At 37.2% G+C, this 19,351-nt stretch overlaps 4 protein-coding genes and 1 long non-coding RNA gene across 6 annotated transcripts; 3 read left to right on the top strand and 2 right to left on the bottom strand.

The window, feature by feature from the left end:
- The first annotated feature begins 2,302 nt into the window (after positions 1-2,302).
- LOC133714847 (AT-hook motif nuclear-localized protein 9-like) lies at positions 2,303-7,041 on the top strand. Of its 2 annotated transcripts, none has more exons than XM_062141107.1 (6): positions 2,303-3,019; positions 3,468-3,958; positions 4,901-4,968; positions 5,252-5,383; positions 6,056-6,217; positions 6,600-7,041. In XM_062141107.1, the coding sequence occupies exons 2-6, from the start codon at positions 3,538-3,540 to the stop codon at positions 6,828-6,830; spliced, it is 1,014 nt and encodes a 337-aa protein (XP_061997091.1). In that variant the 5' UTR covers positions 2,303-3,019; positions 3,468-3,537; the 3' UTR covers positions 6,831-7,041. The 2 variants fall into 2 exon arrangements, with proteins under 2 accessions (XP_061997091.1, XP_061997090.1); XM_062141106.1 differs by having other exon boundaries at positions 3,424-3,958.
- A 123-nt stretch (positions 7,042-7,164) lies between these two features.
- On the bottom strand, positions 7,165-10,302 carry LOC133714848 (putative ripening-related protein 1). The gene is made up of 2 exons (XM_062141108.1): positions 9,693-10,302; positions 7,165-7,812 (listed from the first exon to the last, which is right to left on the bottom strand). The coding sequence occupies exons 1-2, from the start codon at positions 10,245-10,247 to the stop codon at positions 7,327-7,329; spliced, it is 1,041 nt and encodes a 346-aa protein (XP_061997092.1). The 5' UTR covers positions 10,248-10,302; the 3' UTR covers positions 7,165-7,326.
- A 1,295-nt stretch (positions 10,303-11,597) lies between these two features.
- On the top strand, positions 11,598-12,923 carry LOC133716688 (putative F-box/LRR-repeat protein At4g00320). Its single transcript, XM_062143365.1, has one exon. The coding sequence runs from the start codon at positions 11,598-11,600 to the stop codon at positions 12,921-12,923; it is 1,326 nt and encodes a 441-aa protein (XP_061999349.1).
- Positions 12,924-16,025: 3,102 nt separating this feature from the next.
- On the top strand, positions 16,026-17,749 carry LOC133717366 (uncharacterized). The gene is made up of 2 exons (XR_009849560.1): positions 16,026-16,147; positions 16,916-17,749. It is a non-coding gene; the product is annotated as an uncharacterized LOC133717366 (long non-coding RNA).
- An 807-nt stretch (positions 17,750-18,556) lies between these two features.
- On the bottom strand, positions 18,557-19,303 carry LOC133715717 (putative ripening-related protein 2). Its single transcript, XM_062142330.1, has one exon. It carries the CDS (start codon positions 19,246-19,248, stop codon positions 18,688-18,690), a length of 561 nt encoding a protein of 186 aa, XP_061998314.1. The 5' UTR covers positions 19,249-19,303; the 3' UTR covers positions 18,557-18,687.
- Between the last annotated feature and the right edge of the window lie 48 nt (positions 19,304-19,351).

The following is a 19,351-nucleotide window of genomic DNA, read 5'->3' as shown; positions in this document are numbered from 1 at the left end:
ATTCGGTCGATTTGTAATTGAGTCTGGAAAACCCAATCTACTTGATCTATGTTCAACCTATTGTATTCATGTTTTTTCTTTTTCTGTCCGCAAATAATTTTCTAGAACATCTGTTTTGGTTTGTGGTTGGCAAATGAACTAAAGTCTCATTGTGGATGGCTTTTTAGAATCTATTTGAACTGCCAAGTATTTATCAGGGATATACAGAAATGGTCACGCCTATGATTTGCTCCCTTGTAGTCTGAGGTTGAATCACTTCGTGGTATATACCTAGGCCTTGAACCCGGTTTCCAAAATGGATTTAAGGTATTTTTTGCTATATAAATGAAGAATATGTAGTTGCCATTTTGTTCAAGACTTTGAGTTCAAACTTTACTCAGTATACAATATTGCAATGTATACATTTTTATTGTATTGAATCAAAATAACTATAGGTTAATCATAAATTTCCAAAATGAGGGATTGTTACTGAAAATGACATCCATAACCCACAGGGCTACGATGCCATAATTTTGCCAAAAATTCTGAATTGTGGGAATGTGGGTTATGGATAAAAAAATAAAAAATTAGTGTTGAAGTGCTTGAATTTTTTCTAAAAATAGAGTTCAAGGTACTTCCACTCTTGGACTTCAAGATCCTATGTTGGACCAATCAAGGAAGAACTCCAAACGCCCATCTCTCCTTTTCCCCTCATGAAATAAGTATCTTACACAAATTGAAGCGCATTCCTCCAATTGAACTTGATCTTCTTGCTGACTCTTTACCCTCTCCACTTTTCCAATGGAAAAATAATTTCGATGCCATATGGTCTAAAACTCTGAATTTCTACGTAGTATCCAATATAAAGACGATCTCAAAATCCCCAAGTTCTAATAGAGGTACAAATTGGTCATAAGTTTCTTCTTTTGTATGATCATCATCGCATCTTCCGTAATTATTGATCAACAGTTATATCTAAATAAGGGAAACAGTTATATTTATAGAGTTCTCATGTGCTTATTGATATAAAGAGAATCAAAATTTAAATATATTCTGTGTCATAACGTAAATAAGTTCGCTCATTTTCTTACGGATTCAAAAACATAGTTCGAAGGAAGGAGGTAAATGATCAAATGCTCATAAATTATTCAGCAACAGGGACATCTACATTCACTTCGAAAGCCCCAAGTAGACTGACACACCATTATGCTCAAAGCCTCAATGGTGTGATCATAACTTCATATGAAAAGAGTGGACTGTGTGCTCTAGGTGACCTAGCTGGCTATGTGAATGGAGGTGATGCTATCATTGCTCTTGTAGATATTCCGGAAAGATCGATGGGGAAAGCGGTAGGGCATGGAAAGTGGTAAGCGGAGGGCGATAAGTCACATACTCACATGGACACAAACCCAGTGAGGTCACATTTGAGAGACAATGGAGATACTTGGTCATTTTGGATGCTTCTCACGCGCTCTGCATGTCCGTGAGCCTCAGCCTAGTTATTCCACTATATACTATACCACACAAAAATTAAGATATTTTTATGATGTTTCAGAAGCACATTATTATTCGGTCTACTAATATAGCCTTTTATGGTTAGTGATTTTGTAAGTGAGGGGAAGTGACTCAAAGGGCGTTTAGTTGTCGCATATTCTCAATCGGGGACGAAGAATAATAGAGGTCAATCTAGGTTATAGCGCAGTCAAATTTTTAGAATATCATGTTTAAGTGTTTAACTAGCCAGTAATAACCATAGCTGGCTTTTTTTCACTTCAGTTTCGTTCACTTATAATTGAATTTTTGTTATTTATCTTTCACGCTAGTCCACTCTATTTGGCTCTGTCATTATAAAAGAAAGATCATTGTAATATAACATAATAAAAGTTCTCAAAATAAATCATATTTACACAAATTTTAAAATATAAATATAGTAATTTAGGCATCTCTATAAATTTGAGAAAAATAGACCAATAACCATAAGTGTAACTCCAACCCAAGAAGAACACAATCAACATGAATAGATATCGGTATATCTTAACAAACTAGCTAAAATATTGATTCTATTGAGCAAAATCTCAATTTCAATTAAAGTACAAAAATTTTAATTTCGATGGAAATTTTAATAGTTAAAATGTCGAAACCCTTGATATCAACTAAGAAGCAAAACCAATGACAAATGTTTCAATCTCTGGTTGTGCGCGTGCGATGAACTTGCATACAACCCAAGCCTCAAAAAGAGATTTCTGAACAGAGTTGAGTTGGATATTATCTGAATTAAAGAAAATCTCAATATTATCCAAATAAGAAGTGCTTTTTCTGTCAAAGTTTCTGTTTGCTTCTCAAACTCTATCCCATGATAGTCACCCACAAGGCAAAGGAAACCAAAGCAAAGCAAAGGGTGATCACCCACTTCCACTTGTGTCACACACACACACGAGAGAAGAGAGCTTCTAAACAGAGAAGAAAGATAAACAGCTTTTTTCTCACACAGAGAGTTTAGAGAGAGAGAGAAAGGTACAATCCTTGAGAAATGCATTCAGATAAGGACTTGTGCTTAGCCCAGCAGTAAATACCAGCAGCAAAGGACCGTCCTCCTCTCTTGTGCATTTCCCCAAAAACTATTCCACCTTAAATGCCCCTTCAAAAATCTGTCTTTTCCACTCTGTCATTGAAAATTCTTCCCTTTTCTTGGTTCTAGGCCTGGTGAAAGAACAGAGGAAGAGGGTTGTGAAAATGCATGTTTGACTCTGACTGACTCTGTTGGTTTATCTTTTGCATTCTCACATTTTGTGGTGTTGAACAAGAATTGGGCTAGTGGGTTTGAAGGCATTGACTTGAAGACTTGTGGGTCTTTTTCAATTTTTGCCAGTGGTGTTGAAGGGTTTGAAGATTCGAGCTTTGCTTGGTTATGGTTATGGGGTTGCCTTTGGAGATGCTTGGTGTCAAAGGCTTTATAATGGGTTGGTGACAGTGGACCTGTTTCAGTCTATCTGTTCTTTACCTTCGACATGAAGCCTATTTGCTGTCTCTCATGGGTTTGGTAAGCTGTACAAAAATGGCTTCCATCTTTGTCTTTTCTTTAACTTATTAGCCTTTGAATTGCTTTTTCTCTTTGCTTTATTCTGTTCCTTTCATATTCTGTATAATTTATTTTATTGTCATAGTTGTTTCTTTTGCATTTGAAGGTGTAGGAGATTTGTCTTCATTTTCTGTCATTTTAGTTCTTAAATTCCTTAACTAGTTTGGAAAAAAAGCTTCATTTGTCCCCGAAAAGCTGTAAAATATTAGGAGTTTTCTAATCAATGTATCTCTATGGAAGGAGAACTCTGTTGTAGCAACTTCAGTTTCAAAATGCTTAGTACTTTCAGGAATGAGTTTACAAAGAGAATCTACATTAGGTTCACATTGAGTTTACATTCTTCTGAAGTTTGTGTTTTTCTGTAGAACTTGTCCTTGTACTGAAACCTGAAAAGTGAATATTAGAGCAGGAGGAGAAATTTTGTATTAAGTTGCAAAGTTGGGGTCACAGTTGCTTTTGGTAGATAACCCACTAGATGCATGGATCGGAGGGACCATATGGCAATGTCGGGGTCAGCCTCTTATTACACGCCGAGATCAATAACTGGGTCTGGAACACAGTCTGGGTTACTTGGATCACCAGGCATTCATCCCTTATCTAATCCAAATGCAGTATTTCAGTCCAATATGGGGGCCGGTACGATTGGGTCAACATTACCAGTAGACCCTTCTTCGGCTATTTCACCTCATAGTGTCAATGTGGGTGCATCGTCTGTGGCGCCACAAGGTGAATCTGTGAAAAGGAAAAGAGGAAGACCTCGAAAATATGGACCTGATGGGACTGTTTCATTGGCATTATCTCCGTCATCATCCTCCAATCCTGGGATGGTAGCTTCAAGCCCAAAGCGAGGTAGAGGGAGGCCACCAGGGTCTGGGAAGAAGCACCAATTAGCGTCTCTTGGTAAGTTTCTGAGGAAAGTTCAGTTTTTGTATTATGTGGAGATTGAAAATGATAAATGGGTGACTTGTACTTGGTTTTGTCATTATTTGGATAATTTATTGAAGAAATGATTTAAAGGTTAGCATTGTTTAAGTTAAGAGGTACCCCATACCTGTTTTGAGTAGGATACTAGAGTAACCTATATACTTATTGTGTTTTTGCATTTAGGCATGATTTTAATTGAGACTATCTAAGAGTAGTTTCTATAACAAACCTCGATATTACTGAAATACTCATCATCAGACGTAAATTACCTTTTTACTACTTGATGTACGCTGTCACAAAAATCTTGCAACATATAGTAGACAGTATAGTTATAATGGTAACTCTCAGTTTATCAGGTGAAACATTGGGTAAACTGCGAGGTCTAATGTTTCCTGCAAAGGAAATGAAATGAAACGAGGTATAGATAGGGAGAGAAGAGGAATATAGTAAAGCAATAGCATATTTCAACAAGAAGTAATACTAGGTTGGACAGAGATTTTCAGTAAACTTGTAGTCATATAAAGTTAGATATAAAGTTGGTCATCTCCCTGAGATACTAATTGCTTAGTGCTGACAAAAATTGTCAGCACTTAGGGCTGCAAAGAAGATACAAGGTATAAATCCTTCTGATAACTTAATGAAATGTCCTATGCTGAACAGTACATCATGAAGCCACAGATTTATGTCCTTCTGACTTCTTTTTGCTTTTGATATCAGTTTGAAAATTTTTATATCTGGATTGTTAGCCAACTATAACAGCTACAGTTTCACTAATTTAGTTTTCTGTCAGAGCATATTCTTCCATGTTGAGTAGACTGACTATAAGTGATTCTCATACATCAATGTTTTAAATATATGATGTGTCCTGCATTGGCACTTTTTTATATGAAAATGATGTTGCAAATGTTATTTTTCTAGGTGAAATGCTATCTGGTTCAGCTGGAATGGGTTTCACTCCACATATTATCACCATCGCAATGGGAGAAGTATGCCTATCATCTCATCAATAAATATAGCTTCCTTGTGAAAAAAAAAAAAAAAATTCTCTTACCATGAAGAGTTTACACTCTATTGATTTATTTATTCCTATTGATTTTCTGATTACTTGGACTAAATTAACCCTGTATTTAGATTCTCAATTGTTTGGTATCTCCACAAGTCATTTGATGCTTCTTTTTTATATTTGAATTTTTGTTATCGTTTTGATATTACTGCTGATGTTTCAGAAAAGTTTCTTTTGTCTTGAAATCCTGTAATCTTTTCTTGAAGGACATTGCAACAAAAATAATGGCATTTTCACAGCAAGGCCCGAGAGCTCTCTGCGTCTTATCAGCCAATGGTGCTGTCTCCACTGTGACTCTTCGTCAGCCCTCCACTTCTGGTGGCACAGTCACATATGAGGTATGAATACTTCATGATATTTCACTCTCAGTTAGTCACTGGCATGTCCAGTAAATGAGTAATAACATTAACCATTGATGAAGGTTCTACACTTGGTATGAATACTTCATGATATTTCACTCTCAGTTAGTCACTGGCATGTCCAGTAAATGAGTAATAACATTAACCATTGATGAAGGTTCTACACCTGGTATAACTTGCTTTTGTCTTTTTTTAATATTCGGAGTAATGTTTGGGGTTATGGGGTTATGAGGTTATGCCTTTAACTGAGCATAGTATCACCAAATCCCGAGACTACAAGAGAGGGTTATTCTTTTGGTTGAGGTGGGCTTTTCTACACTGAGCATAAAGATAACATAATTCAAAATCAACTTTCATGTATATGGACATCGTGTATACAGATAACATAAATCTAAATCAACATTCATGTATATCATTTGTGGTTGTTTTTCTTTTTGGACTCTTAAAATGCACAAACGGGTATGTGTGTGTTTGTGTGTGTGTGCATACAAGCACACTGGCTTGAACATTTATGCATGCTTTTTTGCAAATTATCCTTCTGTTTCTCTCTTTGCAATATCAGTTTCTCCCTGTTTCCTCCTTTTGAGACTTTTTTGTTGCTTATTGATAACAAACAGCTTTTCTTTTTCTTGTGGATTGCAAATTCGTTAGGGACGGTTTGAGATAATTTGTCTGTCAGGCTCTTACTTGCTCACTGAAAGTGGTGGCTCCAGAAATCGAACTGGTGGTCTTAGTGTCTCCCTTGCTAGTCCTGATGGTCGTGTTGTTGGTGGAGGAGTAGGAGGAATGCTTATTGCTGCTGGCCCTGTACAGGTAAAGCTTCTTCATTGCTTTAGCTTCCAGTTATCCTGTTCAAAGTAAATTATTTTCACTCTGAATTGGTTCTTAATATGTCAATGGGGAAAGAATTCAATGATGTTGCAGCTGTTTTCTTTACAAATATATATATAACCATGAGCAGATTTGTTAATCAGATAGAATAATGAGGTGAATTAGTTGCAGTATACTAAGATAGTTTGGGATATTTAGTTATTGCTGAAGCATTCAACCATTATTCCATTTCATTCGCCACAAAATGATCCAAAACAGCACCATTGTGGTACCTAAATAATATAAGTGCACACATGGAATGAATAAATATCAGAACTTTTTTCTTCAACATTTTGAACTGAAATTAGATGATGGATGATTCCAGGTGATAGTGGGTAGCTTCATATGGGGTGGTTCAAAGACAAAGAACAAGAAAAAAGAAGCTATAGAAGGTGTCACAGACTTCGACCAACAGACAGTTGACAATTCAGTTCCATTTAATAGCATGCCACCCGATCAAAATTTTACTCAAGGGTCATCGTTGGGCGTGTGGCCATCACCACGACCATTGGATATGCGTAACAGTCATGTTGACATTGATTTGATGCGAGGATGAAAAAAAAAACTTTATTTCCGCAGGCATTGTATTGTATATTTCAGTTTCATGGCCAGTCAGACCTATTTCCTTGAAGCACCAGAGAGGAAACAGAAGCCAGCTGATTCTGGGATTTGATAATTCTAACTTCATTTATCCGGTCATGCTAGACTCTTGATGTATTCATATTTCTTTTAGTTCAATCGAGATTTAGTTTGACATTTAGCTTTCATGATTTCGATTATCTGTCCATAGAGTGAGTCTTGTATCTATGAAGAGTGGCAAAATTCTTGATGAACCAAGGTGTTTATGCTTAATATGTACTGACTACTGAAGGGATCATACGGTATGTAAATAAGAAACATTTGCAAACAGAAACTAATCAGAAACAACAGGACACAAGATAACACGAGTATGTATGTATATGATAGGTCTTACATTATACCTCTGCTAGAAAACAACACACTCCAGATACATAACATAAAGCAACAAATGCAACAAGCTCTATAGACAGTAACTAAGCATCGGACCAAGTGATATCTAAGCCGCCCCAATTGTCTTCAGACACACCCAAGGCTTTCCAAACAGCCTTGGAGGCATCAACAATGTTGTTAGGACAAGGAGGCTGGTAATCATGGTCTGTATCACATCCTTCAGTAGAGTCACACTCATCCACCACCATGGCCACCACACTCTGCCCATTACCGTTAATTCTGATGTTCTTAAGGCACCTTGATCCACCATTGTACCATCCGGTGGATAGTGCCACAACTGGAGTGTTGTCATCATGGTATTGGCCGTCACATTCAGATGGGCCTCCTCCGTCACCGCCTGCTTCGAAGCTGTTAAGAGTGAGGTAGGCCTTGGTGTTGCCAGACATAGGAGGCGAGCACGTGTATGTTGGATACATTTTTCCGGCTTTGCAGCAGTCAGAGTCGTCCTCCTGGTTGCATTGTCCAGGAGGGGGCTTCCTTCCTCTGATTCTACCACTAGGACGGCATTGCTGAGCTTCACTAACCAAGAAAATTGCCAAAAGCAGAATTGCTACAATAGGCCCTTTTGAGAAGAAGCTCTTCATTTTCTTTCTGTTACCTTTGCTTATCTCTGATTGTATGAGATGTTTGATGCATAATTGTATTGAGGGTGAGTATATATAGCAATCAGAATGCCAGAAAATACCAATCAAAAGTTCAACATATACTTTCCTACGCAGTTGCTTATTACACTCCATCAACGTAACGGCACAGACTATTGACTGATTTTTTCTTTGAAACAAAATCCTACTCCAGGTCTCCAGATGAATCTTAATTAATTAAAAAAACTATGTGCAGTGCAGGAATATCAATGTCTTTGTTGTTTTCTTTGGTTATTATTTTATTAAACTTAATCAGCATCTTGTTTTGCTAGAGTTATAGATCATATCCATTGTAGATTATATGTAATGGTGTCCTCACTTTCTGTTTATTAAGAAATTGTTATAATTAATGTCTGTAATTAATCTTGTTCCTTTTTTTTATTGGAGAGTTCAATTAATTGATGGAAGCAAAAGCTACAGTAGTATAGACGGGTGCCAATGCACGACCTCATCAAACCCTTGCCGGTAAAAATGTCAATAGGCAAGAAAAAGCACTGTTAAATGTCACCATCTTTTGTTTTTTTTTTTTTTGTTTTTTTGAACATTGTTATGGAAGATTGGAAGGTAATGTTATTGTGCAATACTATACTTAACAAGGCAGTGTTCTTAATTGTTTCATTTTAATCTAATGTGACATCTGCTTTGTTGCTATCCTTGTTCTTGCCAAATGATCATGCACTTACATAATACAATTCTGCTTGGCAATTTTGCACTTCCTCGATCTTATAAAAGGTAATATAATTCTGCTTGGCGTTTTGTACATATTATATGGACTAATTTATGAAACAAATCGTTTTGAACTACAAGCTGATTAATTAATCTTGTATGAGCAACTTAGAAGTCAGTCGTATACAAGGTACGTACAAGATGAAATGAATTCCCATCTTAAATATTTAGTCGAACTGATTTTGATTACTTGAATATTTGATATCCACGATAAGTATCCAGATCTGGTTTCATACAGGGTGGAAAACCTTTCCGATCAGTTTGGATCCTACTGAGCTATACTATATGTTAAATTGTGATATGTTTCTGTCTTTATCAAAGGTTTAAGGTTAGGAAACAGCTAATAGTAAACTAAAATAGAACACAGAAATAGTATGTTTACTCAATGAAATTTTAGGTATAAGATAGCAGAAGATTTAGTATGCATGCTTACGTAAACATACAGTCATTCTTGGCTAAGGACGTCCTTACCTTAGCTTAGGAACGGATTTCCAGTTTTTGACCACTTTTCGATCACATATTCATATTTTAACCATTCAGTTCTTAGGTCCTAATGTATAGATCACTTCTGTAAATTTTCAGCCAAATTGATGATCATTAAGGTATCGAACTCGATTAAACCAATGAACGAACCGAATTTGTCGAACCGGAACCGTTCGTGTTCATTTCTAAAAATTGCAGTTTTGAATGCCTTAACGATCATCAATTTGGCTGAAATTTTGTGGAGATCATCTATATATTAGGACCTAAGAACTGAACGGTTAAGATGTGAATATGTGATCGAAAAATGATCAAAAACTGGAAATTCGTTCCTAAGGCTAAGGTAAGGACGTCCTTAGCCAAGAAGGACTGCGCAAACATAAGCCAATCTTATATATTGACTTTTGGTACTGTACATATAACATTTCCATACATATGTATATATACATAACCCAACACAGGTAAGCAACATCATACCCTAAAATAGAAAAGGAAACCAAAAACAGGCAACAACTTTGAAAAACTGCGCAATGCAACTAAGCGTCAGACCATGTGATATCTAAGCCACCCCAGTTGTCTTCAGACACACCCAAGGCTTTCCATACAGCCTTGGAAGCATCAACAATGTTGTTAGGACAAGGAGGCTGATAATCATGGTCTGCATCACATCCTTCAGTAGAGTCACACTCATCCACCACCATGGCCACCACACTCTGCCTATTACCGTTAATTCTGATGTTCTTAAGGCACCTTGATCCACCATTGTACCATCCGGTGGATAGTGCCACAACTGGAGTGTTGTCATCATGGTACTGGCCGTCACATTCAGATGGGCCTCCTCCGTCACCGCCTGCTTCAAAGCTGTTAAGAGTGAGGTAGGCCTGGGTGTTGCCGGACATAGGTGGCGAGCACGTGTATGTTGGGTACATTTTTCCGGCTTTGCAGCAGTCAGAGTCATCCTCCTGGTTACATTGTCCTGGAGGGGGCTTCCTTCCTCTGATTCTACCACTTGGGCGACATTGCTGAGCTTCACTAACCAAGAAAATTGCCAAAAGAAGAATGGCTATAATAAACCCTGTTGAGAAGAAGCTCTTCATTTTCTCTCAGTCGTCCTCTATCTCGTTCTCCACTTCTAATATTATGTGATGTTTGATGCATAATAGCATGTGAGGGTGGGTATAAATAGCAACCAAAATACCAGAAAATACCATCGAAAGTTCAACACACCTTTTGCTACATAGCATATATATTCATCGCAGGAATTAATATTTATGTGTTTGTTTCTTAGTTCACATCAACATCTTAAATACTTAGCAAGTTAGCATACTCGATCATTGCCGAAGTACAATAAGTCTCGATCAACATCAACATCAAGCCGGAATTGTAAATAGGCCGTAAAACTATGTGTCAGCTGTAAATTAAGACTACAATGGTGTCTTTACCTTTTTCTGTACTAGGAATTTGAATATAGATATATTAAGGTTTAGCATTATGACTGTTAATATGGTACCATCTTTTCATAGTAGGACTTCCTCCAATTCAAGTGAAGCATATCCTTGTGAAAAACTAATTAAGCGTAATTAACAAAGCAATAATTGTTCTTCTCTTATGTTCATCTTAATATGACATCGGCCTTGTTTTTATTCTTGATCTTGTGAGCCACCATGGCTCTCTCCATTCCTAGCTTCTTGGGGATAGTGCTTATAAGGTGCTTGTCAAAATACGAATGGAATTAAACTACGTGTATAAGGTGTGAATTACTCCAATTCTCATAACTGGCTTTATAGCCGTGCGTACATGTGTTTTGTGGAAAAGAGGAAAAAACAAGAAACTTTTTTTGCACCAACTTCAATTTTGGTTTTTGCTTTTTCATTTTACCATAATAACCTTTTTAATTAGATGATTTATTATGAGTTTTTATTTATATTCTAAATTGTATTATTGACAACTAATATTTTGATGAAACTTTTGACACCAAAACTCTTGCCTTGGCTTCATAGTATAGATAGATAGATAGATAGATAGATAGATGGATGGACAAAAGAGTGGTGGAAAACCCTAGCCTCCACTTTATTTCCACATATCATCCCTATGAGATTAAGGGCATGTTTGAGATTTGTCCTTTATTTAAGATAATAATATAACAAGGTTTCATACAACGCTTCGCCAGCAAATGTGTACTAGTTTCTTTTTGCTGAGAAATTTGCTAACAAATAATTAGTCGGAATAAGTGTATAGGAAAATTAATGGCCATTCACACAACTCTGCCAGAATGATTGAGTAGTTATTCACTTGTCCCATATCTATTGGGATCTCATTTTACTACAAGGTTTCCTACTCCTCTTTCGATTTGGTCGGAAGGTTTCCTACTCCTTTTCGATTTGGTGGGAAGGTTTTAGTATAAAAGTTCATCTCCCTATTCTCTACGCATCACGTACGTTAATATCATGGCCATCAATACGGTACCACCTCACTTACCAGACCTTGTTATCCACCGAATCATCCGACTACTTCCCACAAAAGCCGCCGTCCGCATGAGTTTTCTCTCCAAGCAATGGGAAGGTGTTTTGTCCTCGGTCCCTATATTAGATTTCGATGAGGGTGATGAGAATGACAACAACCTGGTTCGACATAGGAAGTTCGTTGACAACATTTTGAAAAGGTATTTGGAATTGTGTAAGAAAGAGAAGCAGAAACAACTGCTCGATAAATTCAGGCTTTGCATGACGAGGTACTTATCTGCAGACGCTACCGTAGTAAATGAGTGGTTGCGTTATTCAATGGAGAGAAGTGTGAAGGAGTTGGATATCAGCCTTAGGGTTGATAAATCCTATTGGCTTTGGGGTGGACTGAGAAGCTACTACTGCTTGTCTCGAAAGGCACTTGCCAATGCAAACAGTATAACTACTCTGAATTTGGAGTACATGAGAATAAAGAACATTAGCAGATTTGGCAGCAGTACTGCTAAGCCTATACGCCTTCTTCCCTCTTTGAAAGCTATGTCCCTTAAAAATGTGCACTTTGATACTAATGCTCTCTTGTACTTAACTGGAGAGTGCCCTTCCATGGAATCTTTGTCACTAACTTCATGTTCCTTCGCAAATTTCGAAATTTGTGTTTCAAATTCCAGTCTCAGATCCTTTGGTGTTAAGCAGTGTAAGGCTGGTGAAATTCGAGTTTACGAAGCAGTGAATCTTGAATCACTTACTGTTGTTTCTTCGAGTTTTGAGCTCGAGAGTATGATCTTTAGAGAGTGCTACAATCTGAAATATATGAACATATTTGCTCGGCATTTGAAAGTGTTTCAGTTAGATGGATGCTATGATGTGAAAGCCACAATCAATGCCCCGAAGCTCTGCGATTTTAACTTCGAGGGTTATCTGAAGTCCGAATTTTCTTTGAAAGCTCCGAAGCTGTGGTCGGCCTCCATCCTACTATGGGACAATTGGGACGGAGAGTTTCTGAATTTCGACGGACCATGGAAACATCTTCCTAGATTGAGAGACTTTCTTGGAGAATTCAAAGCTACCAAAGGTATGACACTTCTCGTATCTCATTTCAAGGCACTCATCTTTCCGAAAGAATTCAGAGAGACCTTCTCTTCATCTTCACCAAAATTGCTTAATCTCAAAGTTCTTGATCTGGCGATGGAGAACGCCCCAACAAACATGAGAGACAAAAAAGACTTGACGAACTCCTTACTTTGGATAGCGCCTACTCTACAGGAAATTAATCAATTAGAATACAATGAAGAGTTGGAAATGTATGTATAAACAGGCCAGTAGTACGTACGCCAGCTTCTTGTCTTATGTCACATGCTTAGCTTACTGAAATTTATGATGCATGATATTTTCAAATCTTTTTCCTTAATGATATATATATGATATGGCTATATGTTTTGATTGCGTTTTTTTTTTTTTTTTTTTTTTTCTTTTTCCCCTCCTTACAGTCAGTGATTACATATAGTACTACAAAGTAACACATCATAGAACACAGGACACAATATAAACAAATCCACGACAAACAAGCCCAGTTTCCTCTCTATATATATACACATGCATGCATCCGAACAGAATGATAATGTTGTTATATATAGTCATGATCATCGATCACATTCCTTAATTAGTAGAGTCACACTTAACCACGTACCACCGTGCACGGCCACCACACTGTGACCGTTGGCCGCCATGAATAGTAATGTTGCGGCACCTTCCTCCATGAGTCCATGGTTGTACCATCCTGTAGAGTGTAGACGATGCTACGATCATAGTGTTGTCGTTGTGGTATTTGTTGTGCCCATTCTGATGGACTTCAACCATCACCACATACTTGATAATACAGCTCTTAAGTTACTGAGTGTGGCTTTTTTAAGCTCATTCGGAACCGGATTTTAAATGAAATAAGCAAGCTTGCCATTGAGTGAGTGAGTTTAATTAGCTATGCCGGCTTGCAAATAGAGTGAGCAACTCGTATTTAATCGTGAGATAAGTATTAATTTGTTTCAAGCTCGAATGAAGTTATCATAGCTCTCATCTACGGCGTTTCTAGGCTCTGCTCAGGTCGAATGACTTCTTAATATACAGCTCGTATGTTAAAAGAGCTTGAGTGAGACTCTTTTGTCAATGTAAAAATGAGAACCGTACCATATATAGTATCTATAATAAACAATTGGATATGCTAATATATTATGTTTGACCTCCATGCAGTCACGCTCTAGCATTATAGAGTAATGAAAATCTATGTGAGTTGAGCAACTCGGTCCTTCTCATCAAAAGTTTTATGGTGCTCGGGAAAATTGAAATTCCGGAACCGTCATCTCATAGCCTTCATTTACAAAAAAAAAAACACATAGACAAGACTACTGTAAGTGTCTAACCTCCTTTTTTTCATGAGCCACAAACGAGCTAAACACAGGTTATTATTAAAACCCAGGAAAAAAGAAAAAGAAAAAAAAAGGGAGCTCGAGACGAACACATTTACAGATTACAGACTTGGCACATATCAAGTGTACCAGTTGTTTTTGAGCTCATAATCAACTGAAGAACAAGCAGCATACGATAGCATCCAGAAGTTCTAACTTTAATAAGAAAAGTTGATAATCCAATTAAATTGTGTCGCGAAATTTAAAAAGGAAAACATCACCACCAAGTTTAAAATTTACGGGCAATCACATCACAGCATATACAAGAGCCTTCAAGCTCTAGCTTCTCACATGGAGGCTGTACCTTTTAAGCCAGATGTATTTTCCTCCCAGTATGCGAAAGCTCTTAGAATAAACTCTGTATCCCAGAATTTCATTGACAGCTCCCGGATTATAGAACTCAATCCAAGCGTACAGAGGGGGACGATCACGGTCCATTTTGATCCGATGCACTATACAGTTGGGAAACGTCCTGCAGTCAAGTACAAAAAAGTTAATTCAACCATGATCGAACTTTTAACAAATTTGAATCAAATGTAAATTGAAATTGAGAGAACCGATTGAACTCACCACCGGAAAAAGTTTCTAACATCAGTGTTTGTCACTTCCGGGTGGCAACTTGAAAATGTGCCGTACAGGCTATAGTTTTCTGAAACAAAATCAAACATTCAAAACCAAAAATTCTTAGGGACTATACTTGTAGTGGTTCAATGTGTATTTTGTGTACCAGTATCAGTATGCTATAGTTATGTAAAGATAGGAAGTTTATATACATTTATGTTGTTTGTTTTGTAAAGATGTAGATTCTATTTATGAAAATCAAGAGCAAAGAGAGACAAAAAAAATATTACCATCAAACCTTGTGTAATCTCTTACTCTTTGAGCCCTTACTCTGTTTCCTGAATGCACACCAAGCAAAAGACTTTACATTATGACCATTTGGGTTTTCTTCAAATTGATTAAGAATATAGGAAGCAAGACTGATAACAAAGTAAAAGGAATCAAAACTCACCAGCATTCAGATTCTGAATGGGTATGTTTCTTGGATCATTTTCCCATATGTTTCTTGGTTCTGAAATGCCAAATTACTATATGAGCTAAATTTGAAAGAGACGAACTGAAATATGAACTAAAGGATCAGATAAACGAATTCTAACCAAAAATCATGTTCTGGGGCGGTCCGTTCATGTACAGATTGTCCAAGTTTCTTCCCAAATTGAATCCTCTGTTTCTTGGTACTGAAAGCCAAAAAGGAGAATCATTTCTATAAGTTCAAGAATCATTGATTGAAATACAAAAACAGAAATAAGTGAACCGAAAATTACCATTATTCATGTTATGATAATTAGTATTTAAAGCTTGGTTCTCATTTCCAACTGGGTTGATTCTTGGTGCAGAAGTTTGGTTTCTTGGTACTGAAAAGAAGACAAAGAACATGCTCTGTTTTCTGTGTTTAACGAGAATTGAAGTGATAATTCGAACTTAAATCGATTAAAAACTCACCGAAACTAAATCTCTGATTTCTTGGCACACCATAATTCAAGTTTCTGGAATTGAATCGTTCAGCAAGAGGCACATTACGCATACGATGCTTGCCTCCACCTTCAAAAACAAAAACCCATAAGCTCAAGGAAACGACTCTTCATGAAGAAGGACAAGGCAAGAAGCATGATTCACTTACCCATTTTCTTGAACATAAAACTAAAACTTTATCTTCTTGGTGGATCTCAAGGTTCTGAACTTCTGATACTGGTGATGACTCTGGTTTGAAACAGAGAAGGAAAAACAGAGTGAAGACTCAGACGCATTTCTGTTATGTAAGTTCGTTCTGCACTCGGCGTCATCTCTCATTGCGACACGTGTCCTGAGAAAAATTCGGTTAAAGTTCGAAATGACCATTATAGCCCTACACCCGATAAAACGCTGTCGTTTGCTGCCCAACAGTTGTATTCATCACTCTCCGATGTCAGGGTTTGAAGATTTAGGAATATGGAGGGGAGCTGCAATGTCGGGCTTGGAGGAGGCGTACCAAGGTTTGCACTAGAATTCTTGGGAACGGGTCAACATTGGCATCAGGTGAGTTGACTCAATCTTGCTGGATTTGATTGTATCAAAGTGAATGCTGATGAACAAGTAAGCGAATACGATAAGAATTCGATGGGATTAGTTCACGGGTGAACAAATAGAGACTAGAGACTTCTGATCTTACCTTGCTGATATGTGGGTGTTTAAGACCTTAGAAGTTGGTGAGCATTGACCACCTGGGTTTCAATGTCTGCTACTGTTGCTGTTTGGTTTGAGTAATTACCAGTAGTTTCTGTTTGCTTCTTTGGATTTTGGTGTCTTGTCTTCTGTGGTGGCAATGTATGTTTAGTGTTGACTGATTAACTATTCCCTATTTAGTTGGTAGCATTTCTAGCTAGTTGCAAAGCAGTAAAGCACAAGCAGCTTGGCTTGTAGCAATTTTGTGAAGATTTTAAACTTAAGGGTAAAACCTAGGGGATGACCAATTGACCATTCTGATTGGAGAAAATATTTGGTCATAAAATGTACAATCTATTGGTATGTTACTCTTGAACTTTAATCATGACAGCAAATTCTTTAAAACTATACTGTTGGATTCTATCCATTGGTTATTGAAAACAGCCGAGACAATTAATTTGTGCCGAGTATATAGCCATGTACGTAGATGTATATTTGTAGCTTTGTGCATTACCCTATATTTGTTTTAGTTTATATGAGCACACACACATATATGTGCTAGTGTTCACATCAGTTTGAGTGCTGTTAGAAGATCAGTATTTTCATTTTTTGTCTCTGATATTTTCTTGTAATTCCCTATAGGTTGAGTATATATACTAGATTTGCACCAGCCAGCAAAAATGAAAATCAGCACCACTAGTCTCTGGCTCTCTGTTGCATATGACTAGCAAAGCGAAACATGCAGTTGAGAATTTTCACTGTTAAAAGAAGATTTGAACTATATGGACCACCGTTTCTCCCTCAGTCTTTCTCACTAAGCACAGATGTTTGTACTGCCATACCTCTGCAATTTAGGTTCTGCTTGGTTTGCAAGATGATCTTTGCTATACCTCCATGACTTGAGTTTGCTTGACACAACCATTCTCCAGTACTAGTCACTTGTGCAGAAATCACAATCCATACCCTTCTCCCTTGTCCTACCCATTACACCCTGGCTCCATGAGGTCGTAATCCATTCCTGTCCAATGCCATGAGTCATTGTGGAAAGTGGTGGTGGATTCTGGACCCCAGAGTGTTATTTCTCTGTTGGAATGGTTATGCTCCATATGAAGCAGCAGTCAAGGGTTTAATTTACCATATACTTCAAGTCGAGATTTTTGAGCAATGGTGTCAAATCACGCTGCTAGTTCTATTAATCTTCGTAATTTCTGGCATGCTGAGTGGACAAGGTTTGTATTGTATCTTGCTGCAGCGACTAACAATTTTGAGAGGAGAAGTTTGGTTACGGAGGGTGGTGCCATGCCAGATGCAAAGTGTTTGGCGGGTTGTAAGTCTCCACCATTAGTAGTCCATCTCCAGGATATTTTGTTATTGTTATTATTCTGTGAACATTAATATGGTGCAATAATATATAAGACATTCTTATAGATGTTTTTGCTTTAAGAAACTTTGATTGGTGGAGTTGTTTTTTGTATCTGATAACTTTCATTGAAAAAGAATACAGCATACTAGTTCGTTATTGGTTCTGCTCATCTTCATTCATTAATTTTTCATTTTCTCTGGTATTTCCTATTCTCTTTTGCTTCATCCTCCGCAATGGTAAAAGTCGATGAGAATATATATCTATACTATTATTAAGAGAAGAGAGTTTGTCAGCCAAAACAGAAAAATTTTACCAAAATATCCCTCAAATATTAAAAAACATTTAAACTGAAATATTTGAGGAAGACAAAATGGTCAATTCCCAAATAAAAGAAAAACAAAAGAAATTAAAAATAAAAAACAAAATATGTGCAGTAATTTTCTCCACATTCTGTGAAATAACTTCCCATGTAGGGTGTGTTTAGAGTAATTATCCACACCCATAGGGTGTGTTTGGAGGCTAGTATTTTTTAATTTAAGAGTAAATTGGAATTTAGTGGGTAAAGAATATAATTTAGGGTTTGGGAATTTTTTTGCTATGTTTTTCTTGCTAATTAACTAGAACTATGTGTTTTATTTTTTATTTTCTTTTATTTTTTGCTCAATCTCCTGATATGCAATTAGCAATTTGGTGACCACAATCTTTTTTAAGCATGAGAGTATGATTTTTAGAGAGTGCTTCACTCTGAAATAGATGAAGAATCCCCCAACAAATCTGAAAGACATAAAAGAGTTGATGGAACTCCTTACATTGGATAGCGCCTGCTCTAGAGGAAGAATTGGATATCTATGTATAAAGACGGTCAGTATTACGTTACCCTTATATATATCCAGCTTCTTGTCTTTTTTGGGAACCAACAGTTCTTATTGCTTATTGAAACTCACATTCAAATTATCAAAAAGTTACAAGGTGACATATTATACCACACAGGACACGTACATAAACACAAAATACAAAACCGAACAAGCTAAACATTTACTAGTGTAACTAATTAGGCGTCATTCCAGGTGACATCTAATCCGCCCCAGTTTTCTTTAGACACATGCAAGCCTTCCCAAACAGCCTTGGAGGCAACAATAATGTTGTTAGCACAAGGAGGCAGGTAGTCATGATCTGCATCACATCCCCTAGTAGAGTTACATTCATCTACCACCATGGCCACCACACTGCGATCATTAGCAGTAATTTTAATGTTGTTATGGCACCTTCCTCCATTCTTGTACCATCCAGTGGAGAGTGCCACGATTGGAGTGCTGTCATTGTGGTATTTGTTATCGCATTCTGATGGAAGTCTGCCATCACCACCTGCCTCGAAACTGTTGAGAGTGAGGTAGGCGTGGGTGTTCCCAGACACTGCGGGCGAGCATGTGTAGGTCGGGTACATTTTACCCGGTCTACAACAGTCAGGGTCTTGCTCCTGGTTACATTGTCCAGAAGGAGACTTCTTTCCTCTTATCATTCCACTTGGACGACATTTTTGAGCTTCACTAACAAAGCAAATCGCTAAAAGCAAAATGACAAGAATAGACTCTCTTGAAAGGAAGCTATTCATTTTGGCTATTCAATTCTCTATGGCCACTGAGTCTCTCTTTCTATTTGTAATCTGGTGTCGCATGCTTGATGCATGAAACCAATCTGATCGGTATATATATATG

This window comes from Rosa rugosa, chromosome 6, assembly GCF_958449725.1.
Source record: "Rosa rugosa chromosome 6, drRosRugo1.1, whole genome shotgun sequence".
Lineage (NCBI taxonomy): Eukaryota > Viridiplantae > Streptophyta > Magnoliopsida > Rosales > Rosaceae > Rosa > Rosa rugosa.
This window is presented reverse-complemented; position numbering and strand designations above follow the sequence as displayed.

Excerpts from the sequence above, each read along its gene's own strand:
- LOC133715717 (XM_062142330.1), bottom strand. The coding sequence starts at position 19,248 with ATGAATAGCTTCCTTTCAAGAGAGTCTATTCTTGTCATTTTGCTTTTA.
- LOC133716688 (XM_062143365.1), top strand. The coding sequence starts at position 11,598 with ATGGCCATCAATACGGTACCACCTCACTTACCAGACCTTGTTATCCAC.
- LOC133714848 (XM_062141108.1), bottom strand. The coding sequence starts at position 10,247 with ATGAAGAGCTTCTTCTCAACAGGGTTTATTATAGCCATTCTTCTTTTG. Across the intron at positions 7,813-9,692 it reads TAGATATCACATGGTCTGAC|CAATGCCGTCCTAGTGGTAG; the intron begins GCTTAGTTGCAT and ends AGTGAAGCTCAG.
- LOC133714847 (XM_062141107.1), top strand. The coding sequence starts at position 3,538 with ATGGATCGGAGGGACCATATGGCAATGTCGGGGTCAGCCTCTTATTAC. Across the intron at positions 3,959-4,900 it reads GCACCAATTAGCGTCTCTTG|GTGAAATGCTATCTGGTTCA; the intron begins GTAAGTTTCTGA and ends TTATTTTTCTAG. Across the intron at positions 6,218-6,599 it reads TTGCTGCTGGCCCTGTACAG|GTGATAGTGGGTAGCTTCAT; the intron begins GTAAAGCTTCTT and ends GGATGATTCCAG.